The sequence below is a fragment of the Scardinius erythrophthalmus genome (assembly GCF_964197995.2).
Source record: "Scardinius erythrophthalmus genome assembly, chromosome: 2".
In the NCBI taxonomy this organism is placed as follows: Eukaryota; Metazoa; Chordata; class Actinopteri; order Cypriniformes; family Leuciscidae; genus Scardinius; species Scardinius erythrophthalmus.
This window is the reverse complement of record NC_138222.1, coordinates 43,296,810-43,317,085: the sequence shown is the minus strand read 5'-3', so window position 1 is coordinate 43,317,085 and position 20,276 is coordinate 43,296,810. Positions and strand designations below refer to the sequence as shown.

At 37.9% G+C, this 20,276-nt stretch overlaps 1 protein-coding gene across 1 annotated transcript; it reads left to right on the top strand.

Annotated features, from left to right (window-relative positions):
- Positions 1-9,553: 9,553 nt before the first annotated feature.
- On the top strand, positions 9,554-20,192 carry strc1 (stereocilin 1). The gene is made up of 17 exons (XM_081350020.1): positions 9,554-9,641; positions 11,227-11,403; positions 11,565-11,705; positions 12,948-13,009; positions 13,181-13,316; positions 13,584-13,672; positions 13,769-13,904; positions 14,140-14,336; positions 14,441-14,531; positions 14,645-14,807; positions 14,944-15,119; positions 15,353-15,508; positions 16,222-16,364; positions 16,467-16,615; positions 16,862-16,959; positions 18,897-19,047; positions 19,237-20,192. The coding sequence occupies exons 2-17, from the start codon at positions 11,257-11,259 to the stop codon at positions 19,335-19,337; spliced, it is 2,136 nt and encodes a 711-aa protein (XP_081206146.1). The 5' UTR covers positions 9,554-9,641; positions 11,227-11,256; the 3' UTR covers positions 19,338-20,192.
- Positions 20,193-20,276: the final 84 nt, after the last annotated feature.

The window sequence follows — 20,276 nt, the reverse complement described above, 5'->3', positions numbered from 1 at the left end:
TATCCTTTATTAAATATAGATTTTAACTATGGTGGTTTCAGATAAAGTGGGTCAAATGAGTTTTGATGGCTTGCCTTTTAAATATCAGGAATCAATCAAAATGTAATAGTTAATAACTCATTTTCAAATCTACTTAAACATAAGCTACAATGGAGAATGTAAATTGGCCTCAAATGGTGTTTGTTATGGTTTTTAAATGATTAAAGTTGCGAAAAGTTTACTTTTATACTCAGATAAAGTGATTTGAGATAAAAGTTAATTGTGTTGTAAACTCGCGCGGTCGTGCTGCATCACCTTATACCCACCCACCTGTGCTTCCGTTTGTTTCTACCTGTGTCACTGCTCGGGTGTACGTTACTGTGACAGAGATGCTGACAGTCAACACGACGTGTTAATATTTCAGCACTTTCGGCTGTCTCTCCACTCTCAAATCCGTTCCGTGTGTTTCGCACCTATTTTCTGCTCTTGTTTAATTAGGCGACGGATGCAGGATTGAATTGCAGTGACACTGCAGCCGTGATAGAACAGTCGAAATCCAGGAATCACAGAGAGTCTTCATTACAGAAACAAGTAGTCAGCTGTGTTAGTTTTTACGACGATATCGTAATTAATGGAAATGAAGTCTCAGCCGACTGTGGCATTGCTTTGGTTAAATTAACAACCCGCCGTAGCTACATATGGATATTTCTCAGTAAAAATGCACCACAGAGGAAGTTTAATGTTGCTCATGCTTAGCATCATTTTAGGTAAGAGTATTTTTATTGTCTTGTCTTGTCTTTTATTTTCCGTTTCCTTTTTATTATTCCTTTTTATTTTCTTAGCACTTGTACAATTTAAAATGCCTGACATCTCTGAATGTTTAAGGTGAACTTATGTTTTGTCTTTTGTCAGGGTGAAGATAATATATTTAAATAAACATTTGTGGGTTTTTTTACATTACAGTTGGCATTTTATCCATATTACATATAATTTAAATAGCAATAAAAGTAATGTACAAGCTCTGCTAATAATTTATTCCCTGGATTACCTGGTGTCCATTTGTATAACCCAGTATTTTAATAAATGCATGAACGCTAAGGTAGTGTGACCATGTTTGCCTCTTCTTCAAAGGGAGTGCATGTGGTGACTCCAGAAAACCCTCATTACCCAAGACCATCATCAGACAGAGTGAGATGAGCTCCAGGAGTGAGGATGAATTTGAGAGGAACTTGAAAGTCCTGATAGAGAACATCAGATCCTTGTCAAGAGAAGAAAAGAGCATGAGCAGAATGACTGCACCCCGTGAAAGAATCGCAATTGACAGCACTAACCTAGACACTTACTTCACAATATTCAACAGTTTATTCACTATATACAAGCCAATGCTGATTGACAGTTTCATTGAAACTCTTCCTCAGGCTTTAATTTGTGTTTTGGCAGACATACAGCACTGTGGATGGCAAGCAGATTTAACTAGTACCATTTCATCTGCATTGAGTGAACAGATACTTTCTGTGATCTCCTCTGTTAAATCTCAAGCCTGCATGTCAACATCTAACCTGCGAATGGCAGACTCCTCCATTACTCAGTTAAACTCTATTCAGGAGATGTTGACAAATGTTTTGTCCTCAGACCTCCCGCTTTATCTGCTCTCAGACAACTTTTTAGCCTTATGGAATAGTTTTATGGACATGACAATTCCACCTGTGATGTCCTTCGTGTCTGAATTCATGTTGAGAGCGCTTCAAACTCCAGTGGATTTTCTAAAACTCGGATTACAGTTTGGCATTGAGATCCCTACCCTAGACCCGAGTGAGAAGTGTCAACAAGGTGTGTCATAGGTTCAGTTCGGTTCTTCAATACTATTTTTTTTTTTTTTTTCATATGTTGGAATACATTTTTCAGTGCAATAAGTGATTCTCCAACTCTCCTTCTGTCTGTTTATATGCAGGTGACCTCAAACAGCTTATCATGTGGTATGTCACTGGAAGCAGAAATAGCAGTGTGACGGTTCTTTTGCGTTTCATGTCTGGAAGCTCATATTCCTGTTTCACATTTGAATAAGAATATTACTTTAGAATAAAATGATGCATCATTAATCTTACTCTAAAATAGAAATAATTTCTCAATTAATTCTGTCTTGTTTTCTATATTCAGGGGCATGGATCATAATGTGACCTGGTCTTTTGGAGAATCACTTCTGGATATGTTTTTGGCTCCTGAATCACCTCCTTGCAGTTTCCCAGGTCCAGAATGCCAAGCCACAAGCAGCGTCCAGTTCAGTCGTACTGGCACACCCTCAGTGGACATCCGCACATCCAGTCTCACCTGCGACCAACAAAACTTGAACCAACTCAATGAAACCCTTTGTGCGGCAATTTTAACAGCAACATCTCAGGAATCGTACGTCCTTTACCAGATGTGTCAAGCGCTCCGCACACTCTCTCAAACCGAAGTGACAAAGGTCTGGAGGAGCACGTGTCACATGATCCAGAACATCGCCTTACCTCTCATGGAACCCTGCAGTGATCCTGCCACTGCACAATCAAGCCGTATTGCGAGGTCCACCCTTAGCCTCAGCGAACTCCTCTGCGACTACCAGAACTGGACTGCCGGTGGTTCCGTGGACCCAGCTCTGGTCACAATGTGCAGTGAAAACGATCGTGCGGCATTCATCCTTGCTGTGTGTAACAATGCTGAAGCTATGCAAGTGCTGGTCAGAAATCCCATTAATGCCTGGGTGTGGGAATTCTGCGCAAACACGTCAGACACATACATAGTGAACCTGTATTGTTCATATAACACGTGGACTAGTGAAACCATCGACCCATCAATAGTGACGTTCTGCTGGTATAATGACATGGACAGATTTGAGGGGCTATTGTGTGACAGTATGGTCTTCTTTATGGTTGTGTACTCCAGTGAAGAAAACAACTGGCTGAAGCCCAATTGCTCTGAACCTCCTCCACAAATCGACATCAACACCATTGTGGCTCAGTCTTGCAAATACTCAGAATGGAAGAATTTAAGAGCAGTCACCCCTGAACAGATATCTCTATGTATCCAAAATGATGAGATTCGATTCATTAATGAGGTGTGTGTTAACAACACGTTCGTCACTGTACTTGCGCTTAACAGCGGGAATACCTGGGTAGCGCAATATTGCACTTACTCCATCCGCAATCCCCCCACGAGCCCACCACAGCTAAGCACTGAAGTCTGGTGTAACTACAACAAATGGACTAACATGTCTGTGGATCCGACTGTGGTCGCTCTGTGCTGGCAGTACGACCAGACAGGCTTTCGTCAGAACGTCTGCTGCAACTTAACCTTGTATGAGAAGTTGTCTCTTCATCTCGACAACCAATGGCTGATTAGAGAGTGCTCTAACAATGACACCACAAAAGTGTTGGCGCAGGTTTGTGTCTATTCAGATTGGAGCCAGCCTATTATTGTAGACATGAGTGACCTTGCTCTCTGTGCCGATCTTGATACTGAGAACTTCACTCGGAATGTATGTGCCAATGCTACAGTTCTCCAGAATTTGCTGGCCAATTTAGACAACACCTGGTTATTGGAGCAATGCTCAAACCTGACTGCGTCTGGCCCAGGCGGTGGGGCTGGCAACGGGGGGAGCCTGATGGGTTTCCGCCCATCTGAGCAGTGTCAGTACTCCAGTTGGGCTTTGGTCCTCCCGGATGCTGCTCTCCTCGCTCTTTGCTGGGACTATGACCAGGCCAACTTTATCTCCTTTGTCTGTGCTGACTCTTTAATGCTCACCCACATCACTCATGAGGCCTCCAGCCTCTGGGTCGGCACTCTCTGTGCCACGTACACAGCTCCCCCTATCGACAGTCTAAATGGGAGCGCAACTGCCCCGCCGTGTCTACCTAGGGAGTTAGCTAAGAGGCTAAACTGGACCTGCAGCGCAGACTTCAGCGTTGTCTGCCAACCAGGTGGCAGTCAAGTCCAGGGCCTTCAGATGCTGTTGCGCTGTGGGATAGAGATTCTCCAACCTCGCTTGGAGAATCTCATGACTACACAGGTGACATCAGTGGTCAAGCAGGCCACCAGCCTGTGGATTGTCCTGCTGTTGGCTCTAGAAGAAAGCCAGATGACCTCTCTGAGGGTGACAGAGAATATTCGGCTTAGTGTGCTGGAGTCAATTGTCGTCTACATGGACAATGAGGCCAACTTTGACAAGAAGCGTGTGCTTTTGCAGTGCTTTGAGGTTGGTATGATTATTCAATTGCAGAACAGGCGTTATCATTCATATCATTGTTTTCATTAGACCTGTGTTTCCCAAAAAAAGACGCTGAACTAGTTCTGGAAGTTGTTCTAGTTCTGATTATTAATTAAGCATATCCTTTACCGGGTTCACCACTATTTTGTAATTGACCCATGATCTAGCTCATCAACATGAGGTATAAGGTGTTAGCTGTGACACCGGATAATTGAAATCTCTTCCTTAGCATGTAATATTAGCTCAAAGTAATTTGATTTGTCTCTACATTGGTACTATGATACAAATACCTAATCTATGTTGTTGTTTAAATCAATGTTGAGATGTCATTGCCCTTTTCATTTTACATGACAATATGGTTCAGATACCGTATTTCCAGTTGAAACTTTGCATGTGTGTGTTTCAGAAAGTTCTGACCAGTCTGATGCAAACAGGAAGAGATGTCCCCACTAACTTTTTTCTGATCAAGGTTGGATGTAAATCTTTATTTGCATGTTTTTAATTAACTGACTTTGTACTTTAATACAAAAAGGTGTTGGAGCAAAATTCATGTTTTACTTTGTCCATCCGTATTACCATTCATACACAAAATCCGGTTTTGTTTGCTGAAATCATTGTGAGAGTAACAGCTTGAATTACAGTTCTCATTATTGGTTTACAGGAGTATTTTCGAATTCCTCTATCTCATCTGAGAGCAGTGCTCAGTGCAGCAGACATCATAATTGTAAGGGAGGTTTTGCAGTACTATAATAGGAACTATGCCACTTTGCAGGTAAACCATCCCCACTACTGCATCATTGTATATCGCATAAAACCGAGAGGGTACAATCAATAAAGTTACATGCATTTATATAATTTAGAGTCTTTCCTCTTTTGAAGCTAACAGATGATTACCTGCACACCATGGTGTCCGTGCTTTTCCAAATACACCTGCCTAGGGATATTAGCCTGTTCCCTGACATGGGCCTTTTGTTGGCTCTGGCTACACCTTCAGACATCATGTCAATGCCACCGCTACAAAACAATATCAATGCGTGAGTGACACACCTACGTACCTGTTTAAAGAGCTTTAAAAGGGTCGTCTGTTGATCACATCATTCAATTTTTGTTAATTTATGTTTTATTTATTATATTTTATTATGATTATTGGCTGTTTGAATTGCAAACTTTACAAAAAAGTGGGATATTGATATTATAATTAATGTAAATCTAATATGTTAATACAATTAATATATTTTTTGTATTTCTAACCACTAGAATATCAGTGTTCATTTCATATTATTTATATACTATTATAGTATTTATTAACATTTTGAATTAGCTTTTATTTTATATTTTCAGCTTTCTTTTTAATTTTAGTAAATTTGTTATGTGTTTTTTTGTCTTTTTGTTGCTTTTTTACTTCAATTTTATGTCAGTTAGTTGGCAAGGCAACATTTCTTGTTTTTGTTTCATCGAATATTTATATTTTATTTTATTTCAGTTAGTGAAAATGATTTTAATAGTTTTAGTTAACATTAACTGCAAAATATTTAGGGTTTTACACATCATTCAAATTGTTTACTTTAAAACATCTCCGCTCCCCTACTTTTCTCCAGGTTAAGCATCATTAACTTCAGCATCAAAAACCTTTCCCTGGAGCAGCAGCAAGCATTTGGTCGATGGTTCAGTCGGTCCATGAGCTTGCCCAACGTGACAGCCGGCAGCTTATCCTTCATCAGAGACACTGGTAACCTGATCGCCTATCTGCCCTTCCAGAGCTTCCAGTACCTCTCACCTGCTCAGGTAACAGCTCGAACACCTCGCAAAGATACCTGAACCCATCTGGCTCCGGTTAACCCTCAGACAGCTCAGTTGGGTAAAATGCCAATGCTTGCCACTGGCTCATTCTAACAGACATGCCCTCGTAGTCTCGTAGTTTTCAATAAATAAACACGGAGATGCATAAATTAAGAATGGCTGTGTACTGGACATTGAATAAGACTGTGGTGCTAACACTTCCATACATGCATTGCTTTCCATATAAAAAGGACATAATTCACAAATATATTTAATATGAAATATACATCATTATAGTTTAAAACGACCATTTAAGATCATATTTAAAATGATAATTTGACCAGATGACTTATACAATATATAAAAGGTCTTAAATTATGACTTATGGCATACTCTTGTGTTTTGTTTTCTTAGCTGCTGGATGGTTTGGATGTCTTAAAGAGTAACACCTTGGGTCTCCTCAAGCAGCAGTTCATCGCTCAGAGTCTCACTGGAGCCTTCAATAATCTCACAGTAGACCAGTTCAGGAGGTTAGCTAAATATGATATTGTTTTACTCCATTAAAATCAAAACAATATGATTTCTTGTATTTTTCAGATTTGGGTCATGGAAATACAAAAAGATTAAGACATTAAGCATTATAACACAACATTTTTTGTTTCCTCGCACACCCCTCCAGGTTAGGTAATCTGTCCTGTCTGGCTCACCCCAGCGAGCTGATGGCATATGCTGGAACAGAAGCCTTTTCAGTGATCCAGGACAACATTAGAACATGCGCTATCCAGGGATTTAGTGTTCCTAGCAATATGGTTAGTGAACATGGTCCAGATCAGGGGTCTCATTAGTTATTATTGTCTCTTATAGTCCTTTAAAAACGATACCTTCTTAAATAATAATTCCTCAGTGGTTCATCTAAAATAGCCTCTGCTGTTTTTGGTTACTTTTCTTTTTGTGTCCAGATATCCAGCTTGGTCTTGAAAGCATCTGAGCTGCAGTCTCCCTCCAGTCTCTCTCCTCAGAGAGTCTCTCAGCTTGCCCCTTTTCTGCCCCTGCTGGGATCCAGCGTCCTGCAGCAGCTCACCTCAGCCCAGCTCATGCCTGCCATCAGCACCCTCGCCTCTGTGCCTTTCACCCCAGCACAGGTACACTACTTACAGTATTAACATGCTCTCTTAAAAAAGTAAAACCAGTAACTTTATCTGAATACATATTTAGCATACGTCTTTATATATATATATATATATATATATATATATATATATATATATATATATTGTAAGTCGTACGGCCTGTTTACACCAAGAACGATAACTATAACGATAAAGATATAGTTCTAAAAATCTTTTTAAATATAAGTTCAGACCACAACTATAACGATAACAACATAGAGAAACTATATGCTCTTTTCCAGCTGATGAACGATAAATCCACCCTGCTTTAAAGAGCTCGAGCATTTAAAGTGGTAGTTGACAAAACTGCAGCACGCGCATAGAATAAACAGAACGATATTTTGCGTTGTTGTGGATGCTAATATAGTTATCTTTATCGTTACCGTTCTTAGTGTGAACGGGTCTTTAAAGGGGGGGTGAAACACTCAGTTTCAGTCAATCTCATGTTAATCTTGAGTACCTATAGAGTAGTACTGAATCCTTCATATCTCCAAAAAGTCTTTAGTTTTATTATATTTATAAAAGAAAGATAGGCTGTACCGAGTCTTTCCGGAAAAAAAACGAGCGGCTGGAGGCGTGCCGTGTGGGCGGAGCTAAAGCTGTGCTTACGCACCGATAGCTAACAACACACAGAGACAATAGAAGCAGTTTTACTCACCGCCTGCGGTTCCAACGCATGACCGTGAACCTTTATCGTTGGGACTGCTCCAAGCATTAGACGATCTGCAAATCCGGCGTCGAACTGGGCCTTGTTTATAAAACGATCATTGTCGAAATGCAGGGAACAAACAAAAACACTTGCACAACTCCGTTGATGCTCTGGAAAAACAAACTCCATCCACTGGTCCCTTAACGCTGGGTTCTTTGGGAATCTGTGCAGGGTTGTCTTGCACTGGCAACCAAAAACCCACTTCTTTGGTGACATTGACTTCCCTAAAGCCGAGCACAGCGCTTTGATGGGCGTACTGCTTTCACTCTCTCGCTCTGGTCTACGAGTGCGCGCGCGCCCTTCCGGGAGAAATGCCCTTAGGACCCGTATAAGGAAATTCCGCCCCATCTGACGTCACACATGCTCATACTCGAAAAAAACTTTCCGAAACTTGTGACAAACCGGAAGGAGTATTTTTGCCACAGAAATACTCCATCAAACGTACAACTTTATTTTCGAAACTTTGTCCATGTTTAGCATGGGAATCCAAATCTTTAACAGTGTAAAAAACTCAGTATGCATGAAATAGCATTTCACCCCCCCCCCTTTAATTGGTTTACTATAAGTTTATTGTAAGTATAGCATATCCAGGGTCCAAAATGAACTTTTTTGCACCACCTGCCAATGGCGAATGAAAGTTTACAGGCCATAAATATTTCTCACCAGCTATGAAACTATATTTTGTATTTATTAAGAATATTTATTTGCCCCAATTACAATGGGAATATTGAGCTCTTTTTTTCTAGCATATTTATGCAAGGAGTTGGCAATTTATTTAGCACATTTCATACACAGTGGTAATGCAAAGTGTTTTACATAAAAAGGATTAAAAAAAATATGATTATGACATGGTTATAAAATATGGCCTATGCTTATAAATGGTTATGGTTATAAAAAGGTTCAAAGAAATATGAAAATACAATAAAAAATAAATTGAAAATAATAAATGAATTAATATGAAACAGTATCATACACTATCACAAAATCTTGATTTTCTTCCTCATATTTTCATTTTGGTAGCGTAGTGTGAAAAATATTCAACATTGTCACACAGTTTCATTTGAATCTTTCATTTTACATTGGCAAGAGTCAGAATATCATTCTTACATTTTCATCTATCCCATGTAATGTTGCAGTTCCTAGTAAAGCTGTTTGAACCAAGTGGCCTGTAACTTATTTGCTTGCCTAATGCAATTGTCACTTGCATTTTGCATTAGTCGTGTTAATTTTGGACACTGAGTATACTAGTGGATGTTGAAATTAAGTAGAGGTCAAAGGTCACAAACAGGCCTGTGGGTTTAAACTCGAGGGCTTTGCAACAGATGGAAGACTGCTGTCAGAGGACCCATGGTATTTGATATAGGTAAAGGACTGTGTCACTGCTCAACCGCTTTAATTATTTCTGCATGACCAAATGTGAATTCTGCATGTCCATCTCAGTGTGCACCCAAAACATAAGGAAGGCAGAGGATGAGAGTACAATGGAAAAACAGAAAGCTTCAGATGTCCATAGGGAGTCTTTACTATAGGTTGAAAGGGAGAATGTCCTTGTATAAGTCCCCAATATACGTATGTGTTGTAAAAATAAATAAAAGTAACTACGAATTAACTTTAATTAAGCTTTATAAGAATATTTGTTCTTCATCTTGTTGTTTCATTGCTTTATAATGCACTGCCTTTTTCACTCCCTATTAATCATTGTATTGTTTATTTTTTCAAAAAGGCTGGTGTTATCATCGACAAGATCTCAGCCAATTTGAGTGTAAGTATGTCTTTGCTGTGAGGTTGAGAAAAGCTGTGTTTGCTCTGATGTTATTTGAGAAGATGGCCAATTCCTAGCCCCTGTGAACGTACATGTGTGTGCCTGCATTTGAGACGTCAGCACTTTTCCTCAGCCAGCTGGCCCACAACCCAGCGTAATCAACTCTGGGGTGTTTCAAGGACAATTGCGTTGGCCTCACACGCACTTACACTGACCCCGTCAGTTACTCTTTATAATTTACTTTGCATGTTTGAAAGTGCATGTAACATTTACTCGTATGATTCATGTGACTTGGCAGTTCCTCAAGGTATAGGATTACACCAGGCACAAGGAAGTTATCAAGCGGCCCTTTGTATTTTGTGTCTAAGGTTTATGGGAACATTGTGATGTGGGTCAGATAGGGTGTCACTAGTGAGTGTCTTTCACATGTGTGGCGTCACTGAGACACCTAAAGAAGCATCTGTTTTTGAAATATAGACTGCGTATGGCACATGGTAATTCATTTAACGTAAAGCTAGTTACATTGGTTTTGTAAGGGTTTTTCAAACCTTTTTGATGACAAACAACCCCCAAATGGTGATGATCTCTTTCAGAGGGACCCCATTCCTAAAATATAAAGGCAGTTTGGGGTTGGCATATTTTCTTTTTGGTTTTTGAAAAAAGTGTCTTGTGCTTCTTAGGACTGCATTTATTTGATAAAAAATACAGTAAAAACAAAAAAATATTGTGAAATAATATTACAATTTGAAATAACAGTTCCCTATTTTATTTATTTTTTAATTTTTTTGAATGGCAAAGCTGATTTTTCAGCATCATTACTCCAGTCTTCAGAGTCACATGATCCTTCAGAAATCATTCTAATATGCTGATTTGTTAAAGGGATAGTACACCCAGAAATAAAAATAAGTTGACAGTTGCCATCAACTTCCGTAGTATTTTTTTTTATATATTATGAAAGTCAATGGGGTCCATCAACTGTTTGATTACAGACATTCTTCAAAATATATTTTTTGTTCAGCAGGTTTTGAACAACTTGAGGGTAAGTGATGACAAAAAAAATATTTTTGGGTGAACTATCACTTTCACTGCTAATTAGGTATTTTAAAAAATTGTCCCCAAACTTTTGAATGATAGGGTATATATATATATATATAACATAACATACTCATGTTTTTAAATAAATGGCTATTATATTGTACATTGTTAAAATATTATCTGTAAAATCTATCCTTTTTATTAGGGATGACAGTGTATCCAAGGTTAAGTCTTGTTTCTTAAAAAAAAATAAAAAATAGTGCTGTCGATGCAGTAAAATAATTGCAATTAATCTTGTGATTTCTTAGTAGTAAGCAGAATGAAAAAGTGTGTCATATTTGGTGAATGTAAAATAATAATAATTATGCATAGCCTATTTCATTAATATGTAACTAACAGCCCTTAAAATATATTTTGTAAAACTTGTTTTTTTCCCTCTGAAATTTGCAGTCTCCTGGGATTCACCGGATCCCAGTTTATGTTAAATTCTCAACAATAGTGAATATTGTGTAGAAATATTAAACGTGTGATATTTTGTGCTCCCTCTCAGCTGGCTCTGCCTGGCTCTGGACACTTGTCTATGCTGGGGTCTCTTGTGAGTGGAGTAAAGGTGGAGACTCTATGGACTTTACCGTCTGATATTCTACTGGTAGCCTTACCTGGCATGAGCCTTCAGACACCTGGGCTCACCCCCCCTCAGGTCAACACTGTCATCTGCAAACTCTGGGTAAGAAACTCCCTCTAATAGATATTTCCTTTAGGCTTCTGAACACAGACATCTCGGCTCAAACATGCTTATACTGGAGCATTCAGTTAAGGGAAACAAGAAATGTTAGCGTCTATCGTAGTAATACAAATGCTGTAAATTGTTCTGCCACCATCGTTCAGGGTTCTAGTTCTGTGTCCCAGTGGATGGATAAAGTCAAACCTTTGCTCTCAAGCACTCCACTCCTCAGTGTGATTCCCCAAGTACCTCTACTGCTGGTCAGAGACGCCGCTGTAAACACTCGCCTCTGGAACACACAGCAGGTATGTTCTAGTCTAGTCATACACACATTTATCAACTACAATTACAGAACTTGCAAGGTATTTGTACATTTTACATTATTTTAATACATTTCATATTTGTGCTTTATTTTAAATTAAGATGTATTTTATTAAAGTCCAACTGAAATCAAAATTGACCCTATTTACTTTGTTAGCGCATATTACTAGTCTTGTGGTGAAAAATTAATCCGTGCAAGTTAATACACAGAAAAAAATTGTTTGCCGTCGTAATCTTTAATCAAAGTCTGAAAAGTTACTTCCGGTCTGGAATGGCGTTCCTTCTCTGATGATGTAGGTTTGACGACTTGGGTTGGGAAATGCTTAACCAGTCCCATCAAACCCAAGAAACATTTCTTATTATTATCAATGGTGAAAACAGTTGTGCTGCTTAATATTTTTGTGGAAACCATGATATATATTTTTCAGGATTTTTTGATGAAATGCAAAGACAAGGTACTGGTAATGTTCTTGTGCTCAGCTGACAGATAACAAGACGACTGCTCTAATAAAGCATTTCATTAGCACAGTACCAAAACTTAAAACAAAACCTTATGTAAAACTTTTAACATTATTAATTTGCTGCCTTTCACGTATCGGTTAGTATTTCCTTCTGGAACTACAAATCTGGTTCAGGTCTGAATGGCGAAATATATTTTTCAGATATAGTTGGTCTGATTAAAGGTGTGTTTGAGCATAACAAGTGTGCTTTTCATCATTATACTCCATTACCACAGAGATCAGTACAATACTACAGTGTCTAATTACTGGATTAATTATTAATAATGGAGCATAGGCTTCTTTGTTGTGTCTGGTTTAGCACACCAGACACAGTATCTTCTGTTGTTCACTATCTGAAAATAAGATGGAAACCAACCTGAGTTGCTCTGGTACTGTCAGTCCCTTTTTTCCAGGACATTAAGCATGCAAGTGTTTGTCATCCCCTTTCCTGTTAAAGATAAGCTTACAGAGCCAGGAAGTCACTGATTTCACTGTTAATGTATGTATAAATATTGAACAGGTTACAGTAATTGTTCCCCCTGACCTATTAGTAAATTCCTTAAGTCATTTTCCTACCATCAGACAATCTTACAGTACCACCTAAATATGAAGCTTTCAAAACAGCCTTAATATACAAAACATTTGCAATGATGCTTTGTCATTTGTGTCTACAATGAAGGCTATATTATAATCTTTAACCCATGATTGTTTTGTTTTTTTCAATAGGCTAAAGTTCTCTTTAAAGAGGCTATCTTTGCCCACCCAAGTCTCTCACAACAAGAATATATGTAAGTTTTGCCTTTATGTATTTGAGTTCATTTTGTGATTATAAACGAGGTCTAAAACATGAATCATGGCACTGCTCAGTGAAGTACTGAGTGATTTAAGTTTAGCATTAAGTTAAGTAATCATGTTTTTTCTCTCTCTCTCTCTCTCTCTCTCTCTCTCTGACATGAAAGGTCTCTGGGGACAGTGGCTACGGGAGTGAATTGTACAGACCTTAGAAGATTGTTCCAAAACCTGGCATCTCTATCTCCTCTACGTGACATTCTGACGTTTCTGAGAGAGCAGCCTGTGCCACTCCACCCCTCATTGGTATGCTAGTAAACCTACATTCAAATTTAAGACCTAAATGTTACAGATTACCAGTTTAGGTTTCTTTTTTTTTTCAATCAAGTCTTCACTAAGGTTTTATTTCATTGTTAATTTAATCTATAAAATTGAATGTAGGTCTGCCTGTAAAATGAGTAGAGATGTCTTGAACCCTGAATATTGGATCTAGCATTGCACAAATTGTGTAAATTAAGGAAAACACTCCTGCACTCTCTTTACAGAAGTTTCTTTTTCATTTCTGTACTACAGATAAAGTGTATAATTGAGGAACTGTATGAGTTTGACTTCTTCTCAGAGTTACTTGGAGATTTGGGCTCTCAGATTGCGCTGTCACTTCCGTGAGTCAAGATTCAAACTCAGTTCACATGGATTTCCACTGTACATATGCATATAATCATGTCTTCACATGTTAAATTTAATGTCGTTATCTAAAGGTTGAGCACCATTAAGAAATTTCCACCAGATAAGATGGATTACCTGAGGAAAATGATAGTACAGGAGCCACATTTCTTCCTACAGCTTTCCAGCACCAAACAAGCTCTCCTGGTGGACAAGATGGTTCAAAGACTGGTAAAAACCCTTATTTTACGGTCAAAAGGTCATGTATATATTTTTGTTTAGGACCTTCCCAGTTAATGATTCTGACAGGGTTAACAACCCTGATTCTATTGTACATTGTTGTTTAACAAGTTTAAGATATCGTGTGACCTGTTCTTTAATAAAGATCTTTAATGCCAGTTGGTTAAGTATAAGTAGTCTCTTTAAATCTGTAACCAACCACTTTTTTCTTTGGTTTTCTTATCAGAATATGTACACAGGCCTGTACACTGAAGAGGAGTTTCGTTCGCTAGGTGTCATGGCTACATTTGTGGCAGATGAAATGTTTTTGAATTTGGATAGGAGCTTCTTTGTTGATGGTCTGGAGTTCCTACAAGGTTTCTGCTACAATGCCAATAAAAGAAACCTGGTGGCAGGCATGCTAATTGAAACGAGGACATTTGGGTAAGGACAGTTACAACATAAATCACTGTAACTTAAAATGACATCAAAACCAGAAATATTACTTGCCTCATAACAATGAACTGTAATTGTTTTTTTCCACAAAGCCATGTACAAAACTGGACATCAGAGACACTGAACCAAGTGGACCGTTTCTTGTTTTTTCTTCCAAAGGAGATTATTCAACTCATCCCCTTAGTAAGTGACCAGATATTTTTCTTTGTGTCTGACATCATCTAAAAACAACCAGCTGACCAAGTATTTTCGATCACTGCCTGTCTGTGTTTTGACCTGTCTACATGTGTCTTAAGGGTTTGATGAGCTTAGAGCGCATTGAGAGGCTGTTCCTGAGTCAGCAGAAGTGGGAGAGAGGAGAGCTTGGTTCTCTGTGTCAGAAACCCTCCGAGCTGTTTGGCAAGCAGCAGTTTGTACTTCAGTTCTTCCTCGGGTTCCTCAGAGTGGGACGCGCCACTTGTAAGTGCAATCTTCTGCCTTGACAGAATGTCATCTGTTTAAATGTGAATGGATATAATACAGTAGTATTGCATGCCATCTCACACTTTTGACCACTTAGCCCAGTTCATTTCATCTCTTCCTCTTTGTCTCTTAGTTTCTGGGCTGATCCCCACTTGTGAGAGCCTGCATGTGACACAACCTGCTGCCTGGAGTATTGATAGCCTTAGAAACATGCCACTAGCCGCATTTCGGAGGTGCTTGGAGCTCATTGGCCAGGATCCCTTTTTCAGTGCATTCGAGCTGTCAGTGCTCCTTACAAAGACCAAGGAGGTGCCTGATTTTATCCATCAGCTCATATGTTTCTAAAGGACGCTCTCACAAGTGTTTTTTAGAGTTGAGAGACATTTGATGATTCACATCATTAGACATATCCTCGTTATGAATTTCTACTTTCCAAGAATATGTCGGTGGTATTCAGTTAATGTTTGCATACCTGCAATATAATATAAGTTATATAATATCATTATACACTAATATCATTTTTTTATTATTTGTTTTTGTAGGTATATGGGATGCCTTCCTCTTTTAACTCTTTTGTGATCTCTCAGTTGGGTCGCATTGCCACTCAATTCTTACTTGATGAATTGGCCTCTCTTAGACTGTCTGAAATTCAGTCAATTTCAGCTTTGGGGGCTCTCAACACGTGGACCAGCAGACAGGTAAAATGTTTCTGAAAACATTGCAAGTGAGCTGGGATGGCTGGTACAGTTGCCATTTGTAAGACACAATATACCACTGATTAATATAAATATGCTGTGCTGATTGACTTTGAGAAGCATGTTGTTATTCATTCCTTCATCTATTAATGTACACAATACCATTCAAATTTTTAGGGTGGTTAAGATTTTTTAAATGTTTTTGAAAGAAATTGCTTATGCTCACCAAGGCTGCATTTTTAAAATAAAAAATACAGTAGTAAAAGAGTAATAATATGAAATATTACAATTTTAAATAGCAATTTTCTATTTAAATATATTTAAAATGTAATGTATTCATCTGATGGCAAAGGTGAATTTTCAGCATCATTACTCTAATCTTCAGTGTCACATGAACTTTCATAAACGATTCCAGTATGTTGGTCTGGCGCACAAAAAAAAACATTTCTTATTATTATCATCAATATTGAAAAGAGTTTTACTGCTTAGTATTTTTATGGTAAACAGATTTTTTTTATATGGAAATAAAAAGTAAAAAATAACAGCATTTAGTTTTTTTTTTTTTTTTTGTAACAATGCAAGTCTTTACTGTCTCTTTTGATCAATTTAATGTGTCCTTGCTGAATAAAAGTATTCACATTCTTTAAAAGAATCTTACTGTTACTGACACCAAACTATTGTACTATACATGATTGACCTCTGTTTTGCAATTGCAGTTGAAAACATTATTCTCCACGGTGCTGAACTCGACCAGAAAGACTCCTAACCAGTTAGACTCCAGCACTTTTGTGGCTTTGGGGCACATTGTGTGTGGGATAGATGCACCAGTCATGCGCAGTTTGAATCCAGTGGAGTTCAGGTTGAATTACCTAACAAACTCTAATATGTTGTTTGTATGGTTCATACAATTACATTTTTTACTCTTGTGCTGAAAGTGAAATGTGTGTTTTTCTCATTCCAGTAAGGCAGTTTTGTGGCTGGGCCGTTTGCGTTTGTCCTGTTCTGAGGAGCAGCTGCAGGCATTGATAGGACTGCTCAGCCATAGCTTGACATTTGGACCAGTCAGCTCCTGGGGATCAGAGGTCTTTATTGAGATAGGAGCGATTGCAGGTACAGCCCAGAGCTTGTAATCAGAAAGTTGGCGGTTTAATTCCCACAGATATCACCTCCAGGGACAAGCTAGGGAGTAGCTTTGGATAAATGTGTCTATTAATAGATTAACAGATATAGTTAATATTAGTGAATTATTAGCATCAATAGTATAAAGAACATTGTGCCTTATTTGCTTTTTTTGGTTCATAGTTGCTGTTTTTTTTCTATACACTGGGTTTTTGTGCACTTTTCCCCTTTCTATAGCGGGGTTGCCTGATATAGCCATGTCTGCTTTGGTGAGGGAACAAATTGAAGGAATCACCCCACTTGCCATCTCTCTCATCCCAGCGGGCAAATTTGCAGTTAGTATCTCTTTCTCTTGCTTCACCCTAAAGCGTATGATGCATGCATGCGACTATTTGCTTGTGTTCATAGCTGCTATTGGGACAGAGCCGGCGCCAGCGCAGCACAGACGAGGGGGCGAAGTAACAAAAGGGGCGATGACGTGATGCAAAGTATCCCAGGCTATACTTGAAGTGTCACATTTACTTATTTGCCAGGCATAAACAAACCTCGTTACTACAACTATGAAACTAAAAGCTACCAAGCAACTTTCAGATGGCAGAGCAATAAATAATATTACTACATAAAACAAAAAGGAAAACAACATAATCGAACAAATTTGACTTTATATCCATGATATAAACACGTTTAAGACCACTAGATATAAATACGACTTAATACGTTAGATACACAATTTCAGCGGATTTACCATGTAGTTCATTGAAACTAATGTAACATACACTCATTTCGACCCGTGCATTCTGCATTATTTTATAAAGGGCTGTTAAAGCTACAATATGTAAAAAAAAATTGCAGCTAGGGTTCGCTAATCTCTTACAATAACATCGGTGTAGGTTGATGACGCAGTGATAAGCGGAATGATGGGACTTGCTGTCATGCTGATGGATCTAATAATGTTTATGGATGAGTGAAAACATTCATGTTTTTTAATAAGAGACATATATTCTAGATATATTAGGCAGATATGCTAATAAGAGACAGATATCAGCGCCACACACGAGTCCCGCGGATATAAAGGAACAAGGACATTTAATTCTACCGAACTACCCGCAAGTCCTGAATTACTACTCACACAGGTCAGTTTATTTGACGACTTAAACTTGAGGTAACGCAGTGCTTCATTTGGTCTGACGTTACACTATCATACTAAACTGCATTTGAGTGTGTTGAAAGTTTTAATGTTATTCTATGTGTTAGTTTGTTTGCTATATGAGACTAGCAGTAAGCTAGATCAACATTAGAATAACATACTGATCATATTCTAACATTTCATCATGTTGAGCTAAATAACATTGATATGTTTTATGTACATTTGCTCACCTGTCTAGTAAAGTACTCTGTCAAGTCATGACTCGTGAAGCTCTGTCAAGTCCAAATTAGTCGCGGAAATGGAGCTCTCGGCATCTCGAAAATGCCATGCTTATATTGATCCTCGTTTTAGTTCTCCTTTTGTCCCAAAGTCTGCTTGCCATGATCCATAATGTTTGCGCACTACGCAGTTGTCCACGTCTGTCGCCATGTTTACTATGGCAGTACAATGGAAACCAGGGATAACGCGGATATTACGTCATTGACAAGCAACAAGTGAACAGGGACGGGCACTTTTTAAAATTGTGAATTTCTCTGAATTTACAAATTCTTGGAAACATTTAGGATAATGGAAGTACACAATTGAAAGAAATATATATTACCGTGTAAGTGGTTTTTGGATATTTTGATACAAATTTCTTACATATTGTACTTAATACAGCCTGAACTGCAGCCGGTGACAAACAATAACAATACAGTGAAATAATCAACTAACTACGACCAATAATCTAGCCCTAAACATGGGAAAATGTTGCATCATAGCTTTAACTGCATTTTCCGTGGCACGGGAAGTTCAGCATAATGAAGGTTATGTGTCAAACGTGTCAATCAAAATGTGACTGTGAAACAGACTATCCTTAACTAAAATGTTGCTATAGTAGTAACCTAATATTAACTCTAGAAAGCCAATGCATTTGGCAATTGTAATAAAAAAATAAAAAATAAAAATAGTCTATTCTATTCGATAATTAATATCTCCTACCACATTCATCTGGACTAAGGGGGCAGGATAGTCTGGTTGAGGGGGCAAATACTCTCATGATGTCCTCTGTTTTTAAGATTAAAAGTATTTTGAAGTAATTTTAGAGTTGTTCTTACTTGGCGTTTCTACTTTCTCTCTTCACAGGTAGTGTTTAATCAGGCACAGATTCGTATGTTCACCTATGATCAGGCCATTGCTGTAACTGACGCCCAGCACGCCGCTCTATCTCCAGTTCAGGAGACGGCCCTGTACATGGTGCTCAACCCCTGGGAGGACAAACCTATTGATTTCAGAGGTACTTTCACTCCTGTTGTGAAAGAAGGAAAAGTAATTTCATTCCACGGCACGTTAATTAAAATAATATTGTTTATACTGTATATATATACAAAATACAGTTTCGAAGTTGTATGGTTGATATTTGGATATTTTGAGAATAGTCACTCTCAAATGTTAAATGTCTCACAGTATTTGTGTATCTTTTCAGGCAGGTCACTGGGAGTTGCAGTGCAGCCCTGTCCTTTTCTCTACCTCTCCAGCATCCTGATAATGCTGCTGTTGCTTTCTCCTGCTGATCCTCTGGGATGAGTTAGGTCTGTCGCTGCTCAATTGAACTCTCCTTCCCAAATATGCGCAATATGATGTAACAGTTACACTTTATTTTAAGGTGTCTTTGTTACACTGTAATTATGTACTAATTAGTTATGTAATATAAATATAATGTAATATTTCAGTACTGCGTAATATTAAGTAACTACATGTACTTACTATAGGTTTAGGATTGGGGTTTGGTTTGGTTTAGGGTAAGTTGCATATAATTAAGCATAATTTATAGTTATTATTACTATAGTAACTGCATGTAACGTGTAACAATGACACTGTAAAAGAAAGTGTTACCGATGTAACTTTAATACTGTAAATGTGTATATTCAGCACTTTTAAAATGCTGAATGTAATTTAAAATGGGTTACATGAAAATGGAAAAAAAGTACAAGAAGAATAACTCATGGAAATACTACTTTCAGCACTTTATAATAGTTTTTCAGTCATGATAATGTGATTTTGTTTGATTGGTTTTGAATAATTGCTTGCTTGGAGATTTAATGTATCATTCTAGATCCGTATTTAGTTTGACTTATACTTGTCTAGTTTTTATTAATATTATTTATTAACTTTTTTAACTGCTTTAGCAGACTTCATACAATGAAATGCTGGAAAAATATCAGAATGTGTTGTATTAAAATAAAAATATGATTGTGAAGTTTCCTTCTTTGATTTATAAACTCACTCATGTATTTAATCTGACTACTTATGTAAATCGACCTATTTGTCATAATATTTCATGCCACCTAATGTCAGACTGTATTGACAGTATTTTCATTTTGTATTGTTTTGCATAAATCAGTGAATGTATCCTTGGAAATAAAGTATTACCAGAGACATTATTAGGTGATTTATAATTATAAAACTATAATATATGTATACAACAGCAACAATCATTATTATTATCACCACCAATATTAATAA